The 20,209-nt window shown below is 37.6% G+C and overlaps 1 protein-coding gene across 3 annotated transcripts in view; it reads right to left on the minus strand.

Annotated features, from left to right (window-relative positions):
- Nucleotides 1-6,597, minus strand: part of LOC136850007 (uncharacterized) — a 142,804-nt gene extending 136,207 nt beyond the window's left edge. For all 3 annotated transcript variants that reach the window (XM_067123556.1, XM_067123555.1, XM_067123554.1), the window contains exon 1: nt 6,406-6,597. In XM_067123556.1, coding sequence (XP_066979657.1) covers nt 6,406-6,560 — 155 coding nt within the window. In that variant the 5' untranslated portion in view covers nt 6,561-6,597. The remainder of the gene's footprint in view (nt 1-6,405) is intronic.
- Nucleotides 6,598-20,209: the final 13,612 nt, after the last annotated feature.

Consider the following 20,209-nt stretch of genomic DNA (forward strand, 5'->3'; position numbering starts at 1 on the left):
CTGAGTAGATTCAGTACGTTGAGGTGGACGGCTCTTTTGTCCCGTCTGGGTCAGGTGATGGAAATCGGCTCACGGGGTCAGGGAGAATATGGGTCATGGGGTCAAAAGGAAATTTCATGACAGGCTCTGGTGATAGAAATCGGCTCACGGGGTCAGAGAGAATCTGGGTCATTGGGTCAAAGGGAAATTTCCTGATAGGCTCGTGATGGCAATTGGCTCATTAGGTCAGAAAGAATCTGGGTCATGGGGTCAAAGGGGAATTTCCTGATAGCCTCGTGATGGAAATTGGCTCATTAGGTCAGAGAGAATCTGCGTCATGGGGTCAAAGGGAAATTTCTTGATAGGCTCGTGATGGAAATTGGCTCATTAGGTCAGAGAGAATCTGGGTCATGGGGTCAAAGGAAAATTTCATGACAGGCTCATGTGATGGAAATTGGATAACTAGGTCAGAGAGAATCTAGGTCATGGGGTCAAAAGGAAATTTCCTGACAGGCTCAGGTGATGGACATCGACTCACTATGTCGGAGAGAATCTGGGCCACGGGGTCAAAGGGAAATTTCCTGATAGGCTCGTGATGGAAATTGGTTCACGGGGTCAAAGAGAATCAGAGTCATAAGGTCAAAGAAAAATTTCCCGACAAGCCCAGGCAATGGAAATTGACTCACTGGGTCAAATAGAACCAAGGTCATGGGGTCAAGGGAAGCCGGGTCATGGGGTCACAGGAAAATTTCCTGATAGGCTCAGGTGATGGAAATTGGCTTCAGTGTTCAAAGGGAAGGTAGTGGGTCATGGAGAGAATCTGACAGGCTCAGGTGGGGTGTTCAAAGGGAAGGTAGTGGGTCATGGAGTCAAAGCTAAATTTCCTGACAGGCTCAGGTGATGGAAATTGGGTTAGTGGGTCAACGGAAACGGGGCCACGAAGTAAAAGGAAACTGGTTCCCAAGATCAAAGAATAGCAGGGTCAAACTGATGTCGGCTAAGTGGGTCACTTAAGGGAGACTGGCTCACGGGGAAACTGAGTTATAGGGTCAAAGGGATACCGGTTACTAGGGTAAGAGAAGAATCTTAAAGGAAATTGGGTCATGGGGTCGAAGAGAAATGTGCTGACTGGGGCAGATTAGGTGAAACTGGCTAAATCGACCGAAGTATTGAGGTAAAGAAGGCCTCGAATTTAAAACAGGATTTTCTCGAACTGAGCCTCCAACGCCTAATCGGAAATACGGGTGGACGATTTTTATTTTTCCATTTTAAATGGGAGTAGGAGACAGGTAGGAGAAAAATCAATCAATCAATCTATATATATATATATATATATATATATATATATATATATATATATATATATATTTGTATGTGTATACACACACATATATACATACATACATACATACACATATATATATGTGCATATATATACGCACAAAGAAACACGCAAACACAACCAAATAAATATCTAATAAGCAGAGGGATAACTTGCGACAGCTGGCGGTGATCTGTACCTGACTACGCTGAATAACAACATCAATAACATGTAACTGCGAACTGAAGATGAGATAACTCTTATAAAATCATTGTAAGAAATGTTCTTCAAGATATCATGAACGTTATCAGTTTCATCTTTATTAATCTTTATCATCTTTCTTCTAAAACAAACAGCCAATTCAAATCAGCAAGGGTAAACAAAAAAAAAAAGAAAAACTGAAAGCAATAAAAAAAAAATATGCTGACGAGAACCGGAACTCGAATGCGATTAAAAAGAAGCGACGGTGAATCCGAAAATAGTAATGGACCACATAAAAGGAAGGTTGCCACATGAATATGTGGCGCTGGGGCCGGGGAGGCGGGGTTAATGCGGTGGGGGATGGCACATTCACATAAATACGTGTTAGGCAGCCTTACTATGCTCAGGTCACCAACGACGTAAAAATACAGAAATGTCAAAAGCGAGAAAAAGGAACGTGTAAATGAGAGCTTGCGTAAGGGCGAGGGGCCCGCTGCAAAACGACGGCAATTTCGACCGTGTCATCGAGAGGTTTGGGACTCTAATGCCGCCTCAGATCCATCTTCTTACGGGTGAATGTCTCGGGGTATTGTTATAAAATTGAAGATGTTTTTGAATTCCCCCACCTCCCCTTTCCCGCTCTCACTCCCTCTATCTTCCCCACCCCCTCTCCTTCTCCCTCTATCTCCATCTTTCGACAACAATTAGAAGAGCTCCGGTGCTTCTTCCCCTGGTATTCCTTCTTCCCTCATTTATCAGGGCACCAGATGTCATCATCCCTTTTTATGATAATTTCTTTTTAACCCATCCATTTTTTCTTGCTTAGTCTTTTCCTTTTTGTGTGTATTTTTCTCTTTCATTTTTCCTATTTTCTATTTGTTTATGGTCTCGTGGCTCTCCTTACTACCCTCTCATTCCTTTTCATTGCACCCTCTCGCTTTTATCTGTGCATCGCCCTTTATACCGTAAACAATATCAAGTATTTCTTTCATGTTTCACCCCTTCCGTTGCATTTTGTTTTGCGCATCTTTTTTTCTGTCTACTACCCACCTGAGAGATTGTTTGTCTCACAAATATACTCGTGTATAGTTTGATAAAAACAACCTCTTTCAAAGCACGCAGTGTACTTACAATTTTTTTCTCTCTCCCTCCCTCTCCTTTATATAGTGTATTTGCATAATGAGGTCACTAATGTCTGTCTCTCACTAATCCATGAGTAAAATCATATTCATCGCTGGTATTTATTTAAGGTCGGCACATTTGCTGAAACCGTCAACTCTTCTCCTTCTCCTAATATAGGGATTTATTAGCATAACTTAATCATTAACTTCTCTCTCTCTCTCTACCTATATAAACATATATACACCTATATATATAATATATATATGTATATATATATGCTTTATAATGCAACTTTCTCCCTCTCTCTATCTCATGCATGCACACATACAAACAAACATTCTCCATCATCAAAAATCATTTTCGTAAAGGTTGGAATCAACATACACTGAAATTACCTTTCTATTTTCACCCTTTCTCTTTCAACATTCACTGTATCTGTACTTCGAAATCACTCGGACGTATCTTTCTCTATCTCACGCACAGACACACACATCTCTCTCTCTCTCTTTCTCGGTTTCTCCACATTTCTCTCTCTCTCTCTCTATAACGTACAAAACCGACACGTATTGATTCCTCACGGCTAAAATGCAGTGCAATGTGGACACAGCGAAATTAATATTCTGCGTAACAGGATCATCTGTGAAGGTCGGCTAAGTGGACCAACTCTGACAGCCGGGCCCAGCTTTCATTAAAGATCCCGCTGCCAAAGAGACTGGCGTTTGAATGATACGTGACTCGCTGTCGAGGGAGGTGGAGGAGGAAGGGGGAGGGGAGGAGGAGGCAAGTGGGGGTAAAGTCTAAAAGGAGGGGGAAGGGGAACAGGAAGTTTTCTGTTGGGGGTAGATTTGGGTGACTAAAGAGAGAGTACGGAAGTGTGTGTGTGTCATGGGGAGGGGATGGGAGGGGGTTGGGGAAAGAGGGAAGGGAGAAGGATACGTGCCTTTAAGGGATGCGGAATTGTATGGAAAGTGTGGATAATGGAGAAACGGAAGGCAAACGTCACGCGTTTCGAAATGTGAAGAGGGAAGGCTTCATATTTTAACTGCCGATCCGCTTCATAAACCTGACAGTAGGTTCCTCAACAGCTCGTCGAACCACCACACAACCCCTGTACCATTCCCTTCTCTCTCTCTCTCTCTCTCTCTCTCTCTCACGTACAGTATTCTGCAACCTCTAGGTCTTTCCCTCCTACTTTGCATATTGCACGACAAGGTTGCGGAACCGCTAGGAAAGAGTTCTTCTATTCAAAACTCGATCTTTCCACTGAGCATCAGAAATTTCACTCCCATAAAGGAGAGTTGGCTCAACAAATCCTACATAAACTTCAGCCTTGTCTTTCATAGACACTACAAGTTGCCTCTCACCCATGCCCCCTTTTTTTGTAACACACAATGGCGTTTGCATTAAAAGCTAGTAAGAGAATGTTTCTCTCAAATAATACTTTGATTTCAGAATAATTCTCTTTTCGACACCACATCTTACCATCCCTTCAACTGACCAATTTACTTACACCTCAATCTCTGGATTCTTCCGATGCTCACAATGATGATTTCTGTTTATCACTTCCAATGAGCTCAAAAGCTTCATCCCACCCAAGGAAACAAGGCACCTGTCTTATTTATCACGCTTAAAAAATCTTTTTTAATGATATGGAACGTTGCTGTCAAAAATATGCATCTACAAATATTAAAAAAATTTGAAAAAATTCTGTATTCTTCTGAAAACCGTAACTTCTTCCTAACCTACACCAACGTGGTCCTTCGAGCGTGCTCGACTGACCAATATAAATGTGTTTTTCTTTCCCATCCGAGGGTTGTACCTCTGACCAGGCAACCACCCACGCTGCCAAATTCATAACCTTGACACAGAGCAATGTACCCGTTTCTTTACCAATATTTCTCTCTCTCGGATACATCTCAGTCCGAGAGTTGCAGCCTCTCAGTCAAGAAGGAAGGCCACCTGTCATATTCTCCCCTCCTTGTGTCACCACTTGAGTTTTACTCGAAACAAGAGTCACGGGACAACTCATCCTCAAAGGAAGATTCCCTTTACAGAGAGGAAAACCAATATTCCCGCTTTTATTTCATTCCGCTTCTTACCAAGGACGTCTTCAGTCACAAATGAATTCTGACAAACCATTTTCCCTTTCGGTGAATCAACAGATTTTTTTTTCTTCCCCGTGAAAGAAGCATCCTCTTCACATTTCAATTTCCATCGTTTTGTGCTCGTCTTGGGTGATGGCAAAATTTAAATAGCTAGACAGTTGTTAAATAATTTTTCTATTTCTCTACCTTACTGACTGAGCTTGTATTAGACATATCTACCTCGTTTAGAAGTAATAAAGAGTAATATAGTTGTTGCATAAAGGTGTAAAATATCATGATGTGAGGTCGTTCTCCATACGAAAATCTGGATACCAAGGACCAGCATGAAAATTTGATGAAGTGCGCATGTCAAGCTTTTTCAAAAGTGGAAAAGATTTTGAAACTTACTCTTATAATCCATGGCAGTGAATGGTAAATGTAATGTAAAATGATAAAGGAAAATCTTTTTTACAGAATGTGACACGATATTCTTTACAATGATACGATTTACATCCTATGGTGTCCCTCAATGTTTAGTATTTCATTTCTCAGTGAGATTTAAGTTCTCTTTCCGTAGTATTGTCTATTTATGGTTCTATTAATAATAATAATAATAATAATAATAATAATAATAATAATAATAATAATAATAATAATAATTATAATAATCAAACAACTCAGTTACAAATTACTTTATTTTCTCAGTCCTGACGTATACAAAATACATTTTTCACCTTTAAGTGAATGGCAGCACAGCTTACAGAAATGATGGTATGTGCCAAAACTGTCCTCATTGAACTCAATTTGCTATTGTTGGATCATAAGGGAATTGAATTTTTAAACTGGAATTTTATCATATTATAGATTTTTAAAACCATTTCATGCATATCTGCTGAATTTGTAGTATAAAAATATTTTCAGCGTAGCATTACTACACAAAGCAATGGTGTATAATTATATATATATATATATATATATATATATATATATATATATATATATATATATATATATATATATATATATATATATATATATATATATATATATATATATATATATATATATATATATATACACATATAAAGTTTAAGAAATCAGTTTCCATATCAAATCATTTCTTATATTATTCATTCAAAACATGATGACCTTAAATTCTCCTAAAAAATACGAGAGAAAAGTATATAATTCTCTTCATGTTAGTTTTTTGAGTACTGTGCATGATTCGAACCTCTGGATTTACAGCTCACAAAGAAAAAAGAAAAAATTTAAATAATTTACACTGCGATATGTATATGAAAAAGTATTCATGTGATCAAGAAATTTACATTTTTCCTTGTAGTAAGAACTGTGTGTATGTATGTATGTATGTATGTATGTACGTATGTATGCAAATATGTGTGAGCGTGTGTCTCTGTGTTTGTTTTTTGTTTGTATGTCAGAGAGAGAGAGAGAGAGAGAGAGAGAGAGAGAGAGAGAGAGAGAGAGAGAGAGAGAGAGCACCACCACAACAGACAGACAGTGGCCCCCATCAGTCTTTTGCAAAGTGTAGATGAAAGGGCGTCTCTAAACTTATAAATAAAATCGATGCAATCATGGAGCTCCCTGGAGGGGGCAGGGACGCCCTTGAGAGAGAAGGGGTCTTTGGAAGGCAACCGCCGTGAAGAGTGAAGAAGATCCTCAGAGACTGAGACTCACCTTTGAATGGCCTTCTTGACGAGGGGCCCTTGGTAGAGCGCCGGGTGTCGGTTGACGAAGTAGAGGAACTGGAGTTCTCTCTGGGCCGCCCTGATGAGGTTCAAGCTGAATTGCACCTGTCCGGCGCCCTTCAATCGCGACTTGTATGGAGGCATCTTGCCCCCTCCTTGAAACCCTCCCTGACCTCCTCCTCCTCCTCCTCCTCCTCCACCCCCCACCTCCTCCCCACCACCACCACCCCTCCTCCTCCGCCGCCTCCTCCTCCACCTCCTCCTCCTCCTCCTCCACCTCCACTGCCTCCTCCTCCGCCCCCCGCCACTCCACCACCTCCTGACTCGTCGGATCCGCCGCCTCCTCCTCCACCTCTTCCTCCGCCGACGGCGTGCTCACCCACCACGGCTGCAACAAAAAAGGAGAAAAAGTATTAAATTTTGCTCTCCGTGTAAACAGACAAAAAGAAGGAAAAATATTAAATTCTGCTACCAATGCAAACGACAAAAGGGCGGAAAATATACTAGATTCTGCTTCCAATGTGAACAGATAAAAAGTATTGCATTCTGCTGTCTATGCAAGCACGCAAAACACTTCCCTTTAACGTCAACGCAATCAGACAAAATGCATTAAATTCTTCTGTTCATTTAACGAGGCAGAAATATAAATTCTGCTGCCCTTATGAATAGATAAAAATATTTGATTAAGCTGTCAGAATACATTCTAATGCAATTTAAGGTAAATATAAAAGACATTAAAAAATAAATGTTAAATAGCGGTATTTTAGTAACAAGAGTAGTGGTAGAATCAATGGTTTTCATACCAAGATGATTATAACACTGCCTTCACTATTATAGTCATTATATCATTATTATAGTCATTATAGTCATGTGTAATCTGCATCCAGTTTTGCAGAGGATGAAACAAGTCTTTTCATCAAGTGGCATATGGTGAAAGGAACTACTATTATAAGATGTACCAGTGACGATGAATTTAGCTCTAACCAGTACCTTATTAGCTTTCAGCTTACATTCCAGCTTCCCTCCCGTCAAAGTTTTCACATTTTTTATATTTACTGTTGAAAGGGGTTGAGAATACCTAGGCACAAACGGGTTTATTGATGCCTGATTCACATTTTGAGTTTTTATCAACGTCTACTAAATATCACTGACGAAATTAAATAATTACTGTTATAAAGATAGTTTAAAGAAAAACAAATTTGTTAAATTACGAATAATATTTACTAAAGCAAACTTTTCCAAAGGAAAAAGTCATCATTATCATCGATTCCCAATACTGTGCGCTGCAAAGGGCCTCTTTGTGAAATTCCGACAACCACGTCTTTCCTGCGCTCTATCTTTTACAAATCTCCGCTCATCTCCAGCTTCCCTTCTCATAGTCCTCACCCAAGTAGCCCAGCTGACACAGTCATGCTCTACTCTCCCAAGCGGAGGACATGTCCCAGCCATCTCCGTCTCCCTTTCATCATGATTTCATCTATAAATTGAACTTCAGTAATTTTCCTTTCGGAAAAATATCTAACTCAATCCGTCATTTGACTTTTAATATTCTTCTTAAAGCTTTATTTTCAAATCGAGAAACTTTTGACATAGTTTCTTTACCACCATGATTCACGTTAATTGCAATACAAATAGTGCAAGACTTCTGTATTTACTTTCATGTGCAATTGCGTTCCTTTAAATTCCAAATCCTACTTGTAGAAAACCTGTACAGGATATCAATATTACTACTTATATTCATTCCAATCCCATCTCTCTAGATATACGAGTATGATGCACTAAATTAGGCAAACTTTGCAAATCATGCACCGTGTTTTGTTGATCAAAACATCATCCTCTGCACAGACTGAGCTTGTCAAGTTTCTATCGTTACTCCAGTCTAAACCTTCACTTGCAACTCGGACCACTTTTTTTCACTAAATATATAAGGGCAAACAGCAAAGGTGGAAATAACTTTCTTTTGTAGCATCCCACTATTGACTGCAAATTTATTTACAGGACCTCATCAATATTAACACTGAAGCAAAGTTTATAATAATCTTATTCTCTTTTCACCTACTGAATGCTGAATGCAGAAAATGTAGCAGCAGCATCTCAGAGAGAGAGAGAGAGAGAGAGAGAGAGAGAGAGAGAGAGAGAGAGAGAGAGAGAGAGAGAGAGAGTTTTAATTACCTTCAGTGGCAATTACTTTTCGGCTACAAATGAGTAGCTAATCACACCGTGATTGAGAGAGAGGGAGGAAAAAAAAAAACGAGAGATTTTAATTACCCTTAACAGCAATTTGCTTTTCAGCTTCACTGTAGTTGAGCCTACTGTAACTGACAGATAGATAAGCAGGTATATCAACACGAGAGAGAGAGAGAGAGAGAGAGAGAGAGAGAGAGAGAGAGAGAGAGAGAGAGAGAGAGAGAGAGAGAAAACCATTTTTAGTGGAATAAGAGTAACTCTTTCAAAACCGATACTTTTAGAAAAAAAGAAGAAAAATATTAAAATATCACTTTTTACTGACATTCACGATTATTTTAAAAGGGCAACCTAAAGTTCAGTTCGAATTTATACCATGAAAAATAAAGGCTAAAGCAAGAGTTATCGAAATTCAAACTCCTCCTTTACACAGGAATTAAGATAAAAGAAAACTACAATTCTTGTTTTAGTCTCTTAACAAATATTCATATCTGGTGGACAATTCATGTTTAGTGAATTCCAAAGACATGTAACAAAATTTTTTTTATTAAAGATTTTAGGAAATAAAAACACATTAATGATCCGAGTTACACTACAGGTTTAAGTTCAAATGGGAAAAATGAGCAAAAGAAACAGAAGCAAGGATTTTATTAAAATGAAACTATAACCAAAATTTTGGACAGAAAGGTTTTCCTTTCCATTTTCATGATCAATTTACTATATATTTACCTTTCCCAACAAAAGAGATGTTCAGTTTTGTTTTTTATGAAATATTCACAGAATATGAAACAGACACGTGAAGAGAGAGAGAGAGAGAGAGAGAGAGAGAGAGAGAGAGAGAGAGAGAGAGAGATGAAGTAACTAGGGGAACAATACTATATAAACACGAATTAAATAATCCAACTTTCAAGCATAAACAATAATAGCAGTCACATGAACTTGAAGTAAGCAGTAAACTCAGGCTCAGAGATTCTCAAAGACAGCACTTCATCCCCTTAAAACTTTTTTGGTTTTGTTTTATTTTCAAAGTCAAAAACCCACCGTCATGTACCTTCAGCAACCCGTCTCATATATTCCCGTCCTGAAAATTTCTCCCTCAGATTCCAGCGGCGGAGGATGAGGTTAAAGAGATAACGAAGGTACGAAGAAGAAGAAGTAGAAGAAGAAGAAGGAGGAGGAGGAGGACAAAGGATGAGGATGGTAGAAGGACGAGGAAGGAATATGAGTGAGGAGAGAGCAAAAAGGATGAACTTTTTCCAAGCTATTCTCACTTCATTTCCTTTCGTCGTAAGACTCATAAGCGTCACACCATCCAAGGACCCATTCCCTCCGCCCCTTCCCCCCCACAAGACATTACCACCCCTAGGGCATGAGGTGTAGATGGGGGAGGGGTGGGGGGAGAGACCCATCACACCCGTGCTTAAAGCCATCCCTCCATGTCTCTTTCACAAAAACATCACAACATTGTTCCGGTTCTACGTTGCTTGGTCCCCAACATTTTCTCTCTCTCTCTCTCAAAAACTGCGTTTCAATCTCATGCAGGCCAGTCAATGGACTGGAAGAATTGTGGTTGTGGTGAACCACTCCATTTTACCTCCCTGTCCCTTCAAACCCTTAACCCGAATTTCGCTGCCAACACTTTAGAGGGTCCATTTGGACTATGGTCGGGCGATCCCAACCACGCCCTCCCTCTCCCCTCCCTCCCTCCCCCCTCACTCAGTCACATCCCCCCTCCCTCTCTATGTCTATGCTGAAGATTCATTAAACATACTTCGTTATCGTTACCATTTGATGTTAAAACTGTCCTTTTGCAACATATCACCAATTAAAACTGTTTCACATCACAAACCCATCCCATTTCTGACCCATTTGCTCGCAATTGCCACCACGAAAAAGCTAGTTTATAAAGGAAGACAGCATTCAGCAAGAGAGAGAGAGAGAGAGAGAGAGAGAGAGAGAGAGAGAGAGAGAGAGAGAGAGAGAACTCACTCGACCCCAGTCCACAGCGACCCTAAAATGTCTATCTGATCATGACGTATAGACCATGCAGTGATACCCATGACTATCACGGGTGTTTCTCATAAGGTCCCAGAGTCGGAAATTAGCTGTGATGGTATCATGTATATTAATGATAAGGTGAAAATAAGAAGACACCAGCACCACCAACAGGGTTTATACTCTCCTGCCGGTCCCCTCCCTTGATAGAGGAAAAGGGCTGAGCATAAGATAAGAACTCCTGCCTGGTAAAACAATCAAGCGTTATCTAAATCCCAACAGAAATTTTTAGTCTGATGCAACCCACATTGAATTTTTGCGATAATGGCTCTGGGTACTGTCCAATGTGTGACCACCAATGATATAAGACAACGCTGGTACAATACAGAAAACCACAACAAACCTTAGGATTTGGGTAAAAGCGGCAATGAGTCATAATTAAGCCCAAAAGCCCAGTAGCGTGACGTATAAATACGATGCCCGAGAAGCATCAAGGGAGAACGCACCAGTACAAAAAAAAAAAAAAAAAAACGTAACATATATTTTTTTTAACTCAGTTGAGCGTCGCTCTTCCAAATTGATTAATATCGTTCATATAGAATAACTCAACCGGCACAATTAACCTGACATTTAATTCTAAGCCGAAAATTGGAAAATCTCATCAGGTGATTAAAAAAACGCTAACGCGGTTACCTCTTCGTTCAGCGCTCACGTCGAAAGTCAAATAGAGCGCAAATTGTTGTTACACGGTGAATCTCCGAATTACCTCTTTTTTTTTTATTTTCTTAATGGGGTTCATATTTCACAGACTTGCCAAAAAAAAAAAAAAAAAATACTTGCGTACCTGTGTGCGTGACGGGATGGAGGGGAAAAAATAAATAACCAACAAGAGTTCCTATACTAAATATGCAAAACTCTTAACAAAAATATACACTTAGCGAAAAAAATAAGTAAATTCGATGAAAAATAATCATAATGGTAGCTGAGAATATATTTAGTAGTTGAGAAAATTATAAACAGTCCCCCTTTCTCGTTGTGATAAGAAATTTTGTCACAAAATATATTTGCTGGTTGAAAAAAGGATCCACAAATCACTGAAGAAATTATACTCGTCGACAAGTCTAAACCATTTCTAACCTCACACTATTATGGAGAATTTTTTAACACCGAAACATTCATTTGCAACGGAAGCCCTACTCAGACGCGGAAAGCTAAGTGAATGGAGATTGGTAACGCGTTAAACAGGTACTAAATATATTTTATCATCATCATATGTATCAACGCACAATGCATATATAATATATATATATATATATATATATATATATATATATATATATATATGTATATATGTGTGTGTGTGTGTGTATATAAATGATATGCCGTCAACTGGGTCATTGCTGAGTCGGGAAGTTGGAGAAAACATTCTGGTATGCAAGGCAGTTAGCCTGCCCAGGTAATTCCTTGGGTACAGTGGTACTCAGGTTCCAACTTCTTTTATGACTTGTATGGCCTGGTTGGCAGCGGCCTTGCCTTACAATTGAAAGACCTGGGTTCGATCCTGATGAGAGTCAGAAATTTATTTCTGTTCTACACGTGACTGTGTGTTGATTATTTATATGTACATACTGTACATACATACGATCATACATACATATAGTATATATATTATATATTATATATATATATATATATATATATATATATATATATATATATATATATATATATATATATATATATATATATATATATATATATAGAGAGAGAGAGAGAGAGAGAGAGAGAGAGAGAGAGAGAGCGTCTCAGTAAATACGCTATACGAGATGTAAGGAAAACTGAAGTTGAATATGAAGCCGCAGAGAAGTCCCGCGCATAAATCTAACAACTTTAGTTGTTAATATCGACGATGATGGGAAAAGTTTTGAAGATACCATTTACGGAGAAATAATGGCGGAAGAGTAAACTGAAGGTAGCAGTTGCTATCAATCTATATGGCATAATAATGAACTTGACGGATAGTTGGCCTTCAAACTATCACTACTAAAAATGTCACCTCACATAAATCTGGTTTCTTATAATTTTCTTTTTCACTTCGTCCGGGAACAGCTCTGAGTCTTCGCAAGAAAATGACCATTTTTCTTTATCGTGTCGCAATGCCTTACCAGTTATCTTTTCAATTGGAATTGGAATATAAGATTTAGGCCGAAGGAAAAGCGCTGGGATCTAGGAGGTCTTTCGGAAAAAGTTCTGAAAGGTGTAACAAAAGGAAAACCTCGCGGTTGCACTTCCAAACAATTGTTAAGAGAGGCTGGAAAGTAAGATGGAAGAAAGACAATATGAACGGAGGTACAGTAAAAGGAATGAAAGAGGTTGCACCTAGGGGTCGAAGGGACGCTGCAAAGAACCTTTAGTAATGCCTACTGTGTACCGCATGAGGTGCACTGTTGGAACTACCCCCTACGGATTTTTTTTTTTTTTTTTTTTGAACATGAGCCCAAGACGGGTAAAGGGGTTAAAGTAATATTACTAATGTTACTTCGATGTCTCATCTGGTCTCGTTAATGGCCTGTTGACGATCAACATAAGAATTTTAATGCCTGTTTAAATTCTTTTTCGCAGCTTGGAGCTTGCATAGGAAATTCCACACTCCTGCGACTTTAGAACAACTTTGGAACCATTGCCCCTCGTCATCTTGGGTAACCAAAAACCTTCTTCTTAAATTGATAAAGATTACATATGAAATTGTGGAACACCACAGAAGACATAAATTACCAGATTTCAGACGTGAATGAAACAGAGTACAGCAATACCTGAATCTCGGAATTAGTTTCCGGAAATACTTCATCTTCTAGACATAGCACTGAAGACGGCAGGAAGAACTAGGATTGGGAAATAATGTAAAACATAACAAAAATTATTATCAACTTCATTTTCTACTAATAAACCATCCTATTCCTCAGACATTCTCTTTATCTCTCAAACAGCCTTTTTCTAGGACCTCTCTCTGGTATGCTATTTCTCAGACATTCAAGACATGATATCTCTCAATGTCTGAGAGATATCATGTCTAGATATCATCTCAGACATTGAGAGATATCATGTCTAGAAAAGGTGTCTGAGAGCCAGAATGTCTGAGAAACAGTCTCTGAGATTCTATTTCTCAGAACAGTCTCTGACATTCTATTTCTCAGACACCTTTTGTCTGGAAAAAGGTGTCCAGACATGATATTCTGGCTCTCAGACACCTTTTCCTCAATGTCTCTCAATGTCTGAGAGATATATCTGGAAGAGGTGTCTGAGAGCCAGAATGTCTGGGAAACAGTCTCTGACATTCTATTTCTCAGACATTCTGGCTCTCAAACACCTTTTTCCAGACATGACATCTCTCAGACAGAGACTGTTTCTCAGACATTCTGGCTCTCAGACACCTCTTCCAGATATCTCTCTCAGACACTGAGAGATATCATGTCTGGAAAAGGTGTCTGAGAAATAGAATGTCAGAGACTGTTTCTCAGACATTCTGGTTCTCAGACACCTTTTCCAGACATGATATCTCTCAATGTCTGAGAGATATATCTGGAAGAGGTGTCTGAGAGCCAGAATGTTTGAGAAACAGAATGTCAGAGAGAGAGATACGAGATAAAGAGGATATGTGAGAAATTGAGACGTCTAAAAGCAGTGACAGAAGACCACGATGTCTGGCACGGATATACGGCATTTCAGTTTTGTCACACACGCTACCTACTTGGTGCGAAGTTTGACGGCAAGGAGCTTAGAAGCTTAATGGTGCCAGAACACGTGGTCTTGTGATACTGCCTTTACGTTTTTATTATCTATCATCTTCACCTTGCCTTCCACATTTTCCTTGATAACACCCAAGTTTATAAAACTAAACATTATAGTCATTTTTTCAATATATTCAATGGTTTAATTAAATAATTGCGATTTTTTTAAATGCAAGACATAAATCTGGCTATTTTTCTCAAATATATTTCATGATACCTTGGAGAATTTTTTTTAATCTAACTGAACTCAAGAGGTTAATTGGACATGCAACCTAGTGATCTCAACTAGCCCAGGCCCGGACACAATCCTTCCTCCTTAAGAATAAAGCGTTACAATCCAGGAAAACGGAAGTCAGAAGAGAATCCCAGAGCTTCGCAAAAGCGGGGAAAGAAACAAGTCACCTACCCTTCACTCAAGCATGATTAGGCGTCGGTTTCTTGGATTTAGTCCAGAGGTCCACATCGAGCCTTGAATTCCCTTTAATACTTTATCACACTTAGATGACGTCCGTAAGCAAGGGCCAGTGCTGGCATAAGCCCGTCTCAAAGTAAAACAACCAAACATCCTCAAACCACAGAAACAACTCGTTGTTGCGACATTGTGATATTTTTCCCTTTTCGAAAGATGCCCAAGACATCTATTACATAAGGGGCCAAGCCAGCATTTTGTTTAGTAAACTGTATAACGACTTCGAAGATAATATTCGTTAGTAAACTCTGCAACGACTTCGAGATAATATTCATTATTAATCTGTACAACGACTTCGAAAATAATATTCGGTTACGTTAAACACTACATTATTCTCGATGCCATTATTCAGTCAACAAGTAGTGCAGATTTACGCAATTACAGAAAGACTGATCACCATGTATGTTTTCGATTCACAGTGCATTTTCTTATGTAAAGTGTAAGTATTAGAAGTTATAAAACATTTCATACTTCATTTTCATTTGCTGGGCATTCCCTGGGTGAGCTTTTTCCGTAACACACACTCTGAACCTGAGAGAGTATACGCTTCGATACAGCTGCTATGATGCTGGGATGCAGCTTCTCCAGCTGTAAGGAGGTATTATCTAGGCCTTTTTCGGATTATAAGCCTATAATCAAGGAGGCTTTCCATCCACCATCGAGTCAAAAGAATGATGCTCATAGTAGGTAGTTTAGACTTTGATTCAATTCCTATAGGTTACTTCTCTCTCTTTCTCTCTCTCTCTCTCTCTCTCTCGCCACGTCCAGTTTAATGTGGCCTTTGATTAATCCTTGAGCACAGCGAAAATAGGAGGTTTCTTGTTTCGATATCCGTTATAAAATTGTTGAATCGACTCAGTTACGCCCTGTAATACTTTAATAAACAATCTATGTTTTCTTCTTTTGACAGTTAAAATATTTGAAAGAATCACAAGCGGTATATAGAAGCGTTCCTTAAAACCATCCATTCGATCAATTTACATTTATCTTGATGACAAAAATTCGACAGAAAAATTAAATAATGGAATTTTTATCAAAAACCCAGAAAAAGAAAGTAATCCGTTTTTAATAAAAAAACTTGAAGGAAAACAAAGTAATCCGCTTTTGGATGACAAAATACGAATGAAAAATAAAGTATCCCAGTTGTTGTGACGAAAAAGTAACGGGTGTTTTATTCACAAAATCCAACAGATTAAAAAAACAATAAAAAAAAGGGATCTTGTGTAGACATCCTCTTCCGCAGCTCTTGTCAGCTTCAGAAACCCCATGATCACGTCACAGCAAAACAAAATCGCACCTTTTTTTTCCTTCTTCTTCTTGTTTTCGAAACGGTGAACAGGCCCACATAAAGAACAGGCGTCATCGCGTGCCGTGAAAATATTCTCATTCGCGACACTCTCCAACCAATAACTTATTTTCATTGGACACTTTTCGATTTGCGGGAAATCGTTTCAATTTGCAAGTGACAAAACGTAAAAATTTCCATAATGTTTCGGCAAGCGGACCGGGACCAAAGTTTGTTGTAAATTCTCTTTCCCAACTTTTCTCCATTGAGAATTTTGATCAGGAGCACCAATTTTAATGTCGGAAATGAAGAAAGTTTCCAATTAAGTTAATTGCCGGGCATTTGTTTTCCCTCTTCCACCCACTGTGTGTGTGTGTGTCTGTGTGTGTGTATGTGTGTGTGATGTGTGTGTGAGTGTTCCGAGCGCTATCATAATTCTAGAATGACAGCGCTGCAATATTTCTGTCGAGTTTATTCAGTATTTTTGTTTTTAGAACGAATGTTTATCCAGAGTAAACATTTATACATTCATGCATTATATATATATATATATATATATATATATATATATATATATATATATATATATATATATATATATATATATATATATATATCTTTTTGAATACCAGAAGATGAAATTTAATTGAAAGAACATAATAAATATTTCTTGTAACGTTGTATAACAAGGAAGGAAAACTAAAAAAAAGAGGAAAATCATATGCTCTATGGAAAAATAAATAAAAAATATACACATAAATTCACAAGCACATAACTGGATAACAATTGAAGACCCATGTGAAAAATACAGGCAACAATTAATACGCTCGCTGTATTTTGTGTAATCATGGAGCGTTAAAAAGGGATCAATGATACATGTAATTATATTTATATTTGTGAGAAAACAATTTTGAGGAAGTTACGGAAAAAAAAAATCAGCCAGCCATGTGAGTTCAATTCAAAAGTGCCAAAGCCCAAACTTGGCAGTCTGGGCATAAAGTACACGTCCCTGCCTTACCCAGGGGTCACCACAATTCGTCCCTAGTTTGACGAACTGGCGTAAGCCACTTTTCGCCAATCTGAGGAAATGGGCTTCAAAGATTTTGATATCATTCAGATTCTAATTAGCTCATCTTTTGAGGACATTTCGTTTGAATATGTAACAACACAGACAGCTGAAATTTTGATAATTTACAGAGTATATAAAACTGAGTCACTTTGGCTGGAAAACTCAAAAACTCAAGAAAAAAAAAAAAAATAGATTCCGCCAGTTCGTCAGAACAGGAACGAATTTACAAAAAAACATTAGAGATTCGATGCAAGCGGAAATGAGTCACAAAAACGGCAGAAAGAAACAGAGTAACTAAAACACATCTACGAACAAGCTAAAACACACATTGTTATCGTCTTAGAATGATCCAGCGTGACCCAGATGGTCACTCAAAGAGATAATGCATCAACCCTTTGTTTCTTGGCTCAAGGGTCGGGTCATCTCCTGTTTCTGAGGATGTTGAGAAGGTTGGACACTCCTTGAGTGTCTGACTGGGGCTATGGCTGATTCGTGGGTTTTCTCATGTACGGGAATGACTTTCTAGCTGACATCAGCATTTTTCTAGTTGATTAAATCTTCGGTATGTAGCCATAACCTTTGTTGGGCTGCCAGGTCAGATTCCTCTCTCTCTCTCTCTCTCTCTCTTTCTCTCTCTCTCTCTCTCTCTCTCTCTCTCTCTCTTGCCAGAAACATTCATTAAGCATATTTCGAACCTTTATAAGCAAATTAATATAAGCAAATTCAGAAAATAGTTTTTCATCAAATATATATTATATTTCATATATTATATCGTTATTCACCTTTGCTCATTAATATAAGCAAATACATAGAATTCTTTCGACTATGAAATAAAAGGTCTCACAACAAATTCAGAAAATAGTTTTTCATCAAATATATATTATATATCATATATTATATCATTATTCACCTTTGCTCACTAATATAAGCAAATACATAGAATTCTTTCGACTATGAAATACAAAGGCTCTCAACAAATTTAGCAGAGTAAGTAATCTTTTAATGAACTCATCACAAAAAATTCTCCTGCTCAGTTCCACACACGATATTAAATATTTCACCTAATTCATCACAGAAAAAGGTTTTTAAACTGTATCTGCAGAAAAACGGAATGCTTTTAGCCAGTTCAACACGGGAAAAAGACTTTAAAACAATTCGGCTGAGTGGGAGAGGTCTTTCAAAATACCAATATAAGAAAATACAAGTCTTTCAACCAATTTAGCAAAGGAGACAAGCTTTTAAATAAATTAACACAGATAGAAGTTTTTCAACCAATGTACAACAGCTAAAAAAAAAACAGTCGTAGCAAAAGAAGTCTTTCAACCAATTAAATTTAGAGAAGAGTATCCACCAATTCAGAACAGGAAAAGGAGTTTTCCGACCAATTCAAAAAAGAAAGTTTCAACCAATCAACGCCCGGAAAGAAGTGCTTATACTAAAAGAGCACAGGAATCTTTCAACCAATTTAGCACTGACAAAGAAACATTTCAATTAACTCAGAGAAACGCAAAAAAAGGCTTTCAACCAATTCGGCATACATAGTCTCTCAGCTTGCCGGTCCTAGGGGGAGAAATCTTTCAAGCAATCAAGCACAGGAAAAAACTTATACCAATTCAGTAAAGGAAATAAAATTGTTTAAAAAATCAGCAAGGGGAAAAGAATGCAAAAACCAAACCACAGAAAAAAAAGTCTTTCAATCACTTTAACACAGGACAAGAAAAATAATTCTCTTAACTAAATCACCACAGAAAAAAGCATTTCAACCAATTCGACACAGAAAAGAGATCACTGAACCAATATCAATTCCTGAAATATTAGGGAGACCTTTGGCTCGGTCAAAACATAAATGTCTAAACATAAGTTTGGGCTAATTCCGGTTGTTTTTATAAACCTACTGTTGGATCCTTCTCCAAGTAGAGAGGACCCGGAGGAACCTTGAGAGAGAGAGAGAGAGAGAGAGAGAGAGAGAGAGAGAGAGAGAGAGAGAGAGAGAGAGAGAGTTAAGCTTTGTAAGAATTTTTTCTCCTATTTCATAAAAGATACTTAAAATCAGGGACTAAGATTAATAATGCTTAATAAACCGGCGATAATAATAATAATAATAATAATAATAATAATAATAATAATAATAATAATAATAATAATAATAAAAATAATAATAATAATAATAATGATAATAATAATAACAATGATAATAATAATAATAACAGCATACTTATGAGTGCATCATTATTATGTAGTAAATGAGGCGTAACTGAAACTTAGCCCCATATATAAACTGTATATTAGACCATTAGGATCTGCCGTGAAACCAAGGCCAAGAAAAGTATAGTAAAATACATGAAAAAAATAATTTTACGTTCCCTTATAATACCGCTTCCACCAGAGAAATAAATAATAATGAGTTATTTAAACTGTCTGAAGCATCTCAGTGGTGAGAAGAACGGTTAACACGCTGGTTTAAGCATCAATGTAATTATCTTTTATTTGCATATTCCTAAACTTTTCACTGCTATCAGGTAGAGACATTCTAAATTTGGATGCAAGCTAGCCAAGTTGTTTACTCCAAATGAATGTTTGTAATAATAATAATAATAATAATAATAATAATAATAATAATAATAATAATAATAATGGCACGAGTCACTAAAATCGTAAAGAAATCCACAATGGTGTATGTATATATTTTTAATACATAATTACACACACCATTGTAGATTTGTACAACAACAACAACAACAACAATAATAATAATAATAATAATAATAATATAATAATAATAATAATAATAATAATAATAATAATAATAATAATAATAATAATAAAATCTTAGCAACGTGACGAAAAGAAATGAAAGAATCTACAAGGAAATAAACAAACAACTTTAAACGGAAACAGGACTCTCGAAAATTACGACAGCAGGTAAATTAGTAACTTGCGGGAGAAGCAAATTAGTGTCATAATGCCACTATAATGGCCCTCTGAGGCGGAGAGTCTGAGCAC

The sequence above is a fragment of the Macrobrachium rosenbergii genome, chromosome 21 (genome assembly GCF_040412425.1).
Source record: "Macrobrachium rosenbergii isolate ZJJX-2024 chromosome 21, ASM4041242v1, whole genome shotgun sequence".
Taxonomy (NCBI): Eukaryota; Metazoa; Arthropoda; class Malacostraca; order Decapoda; family Palaemonidae; genus Macrobrachium; species Macrobrachium rosenbergii.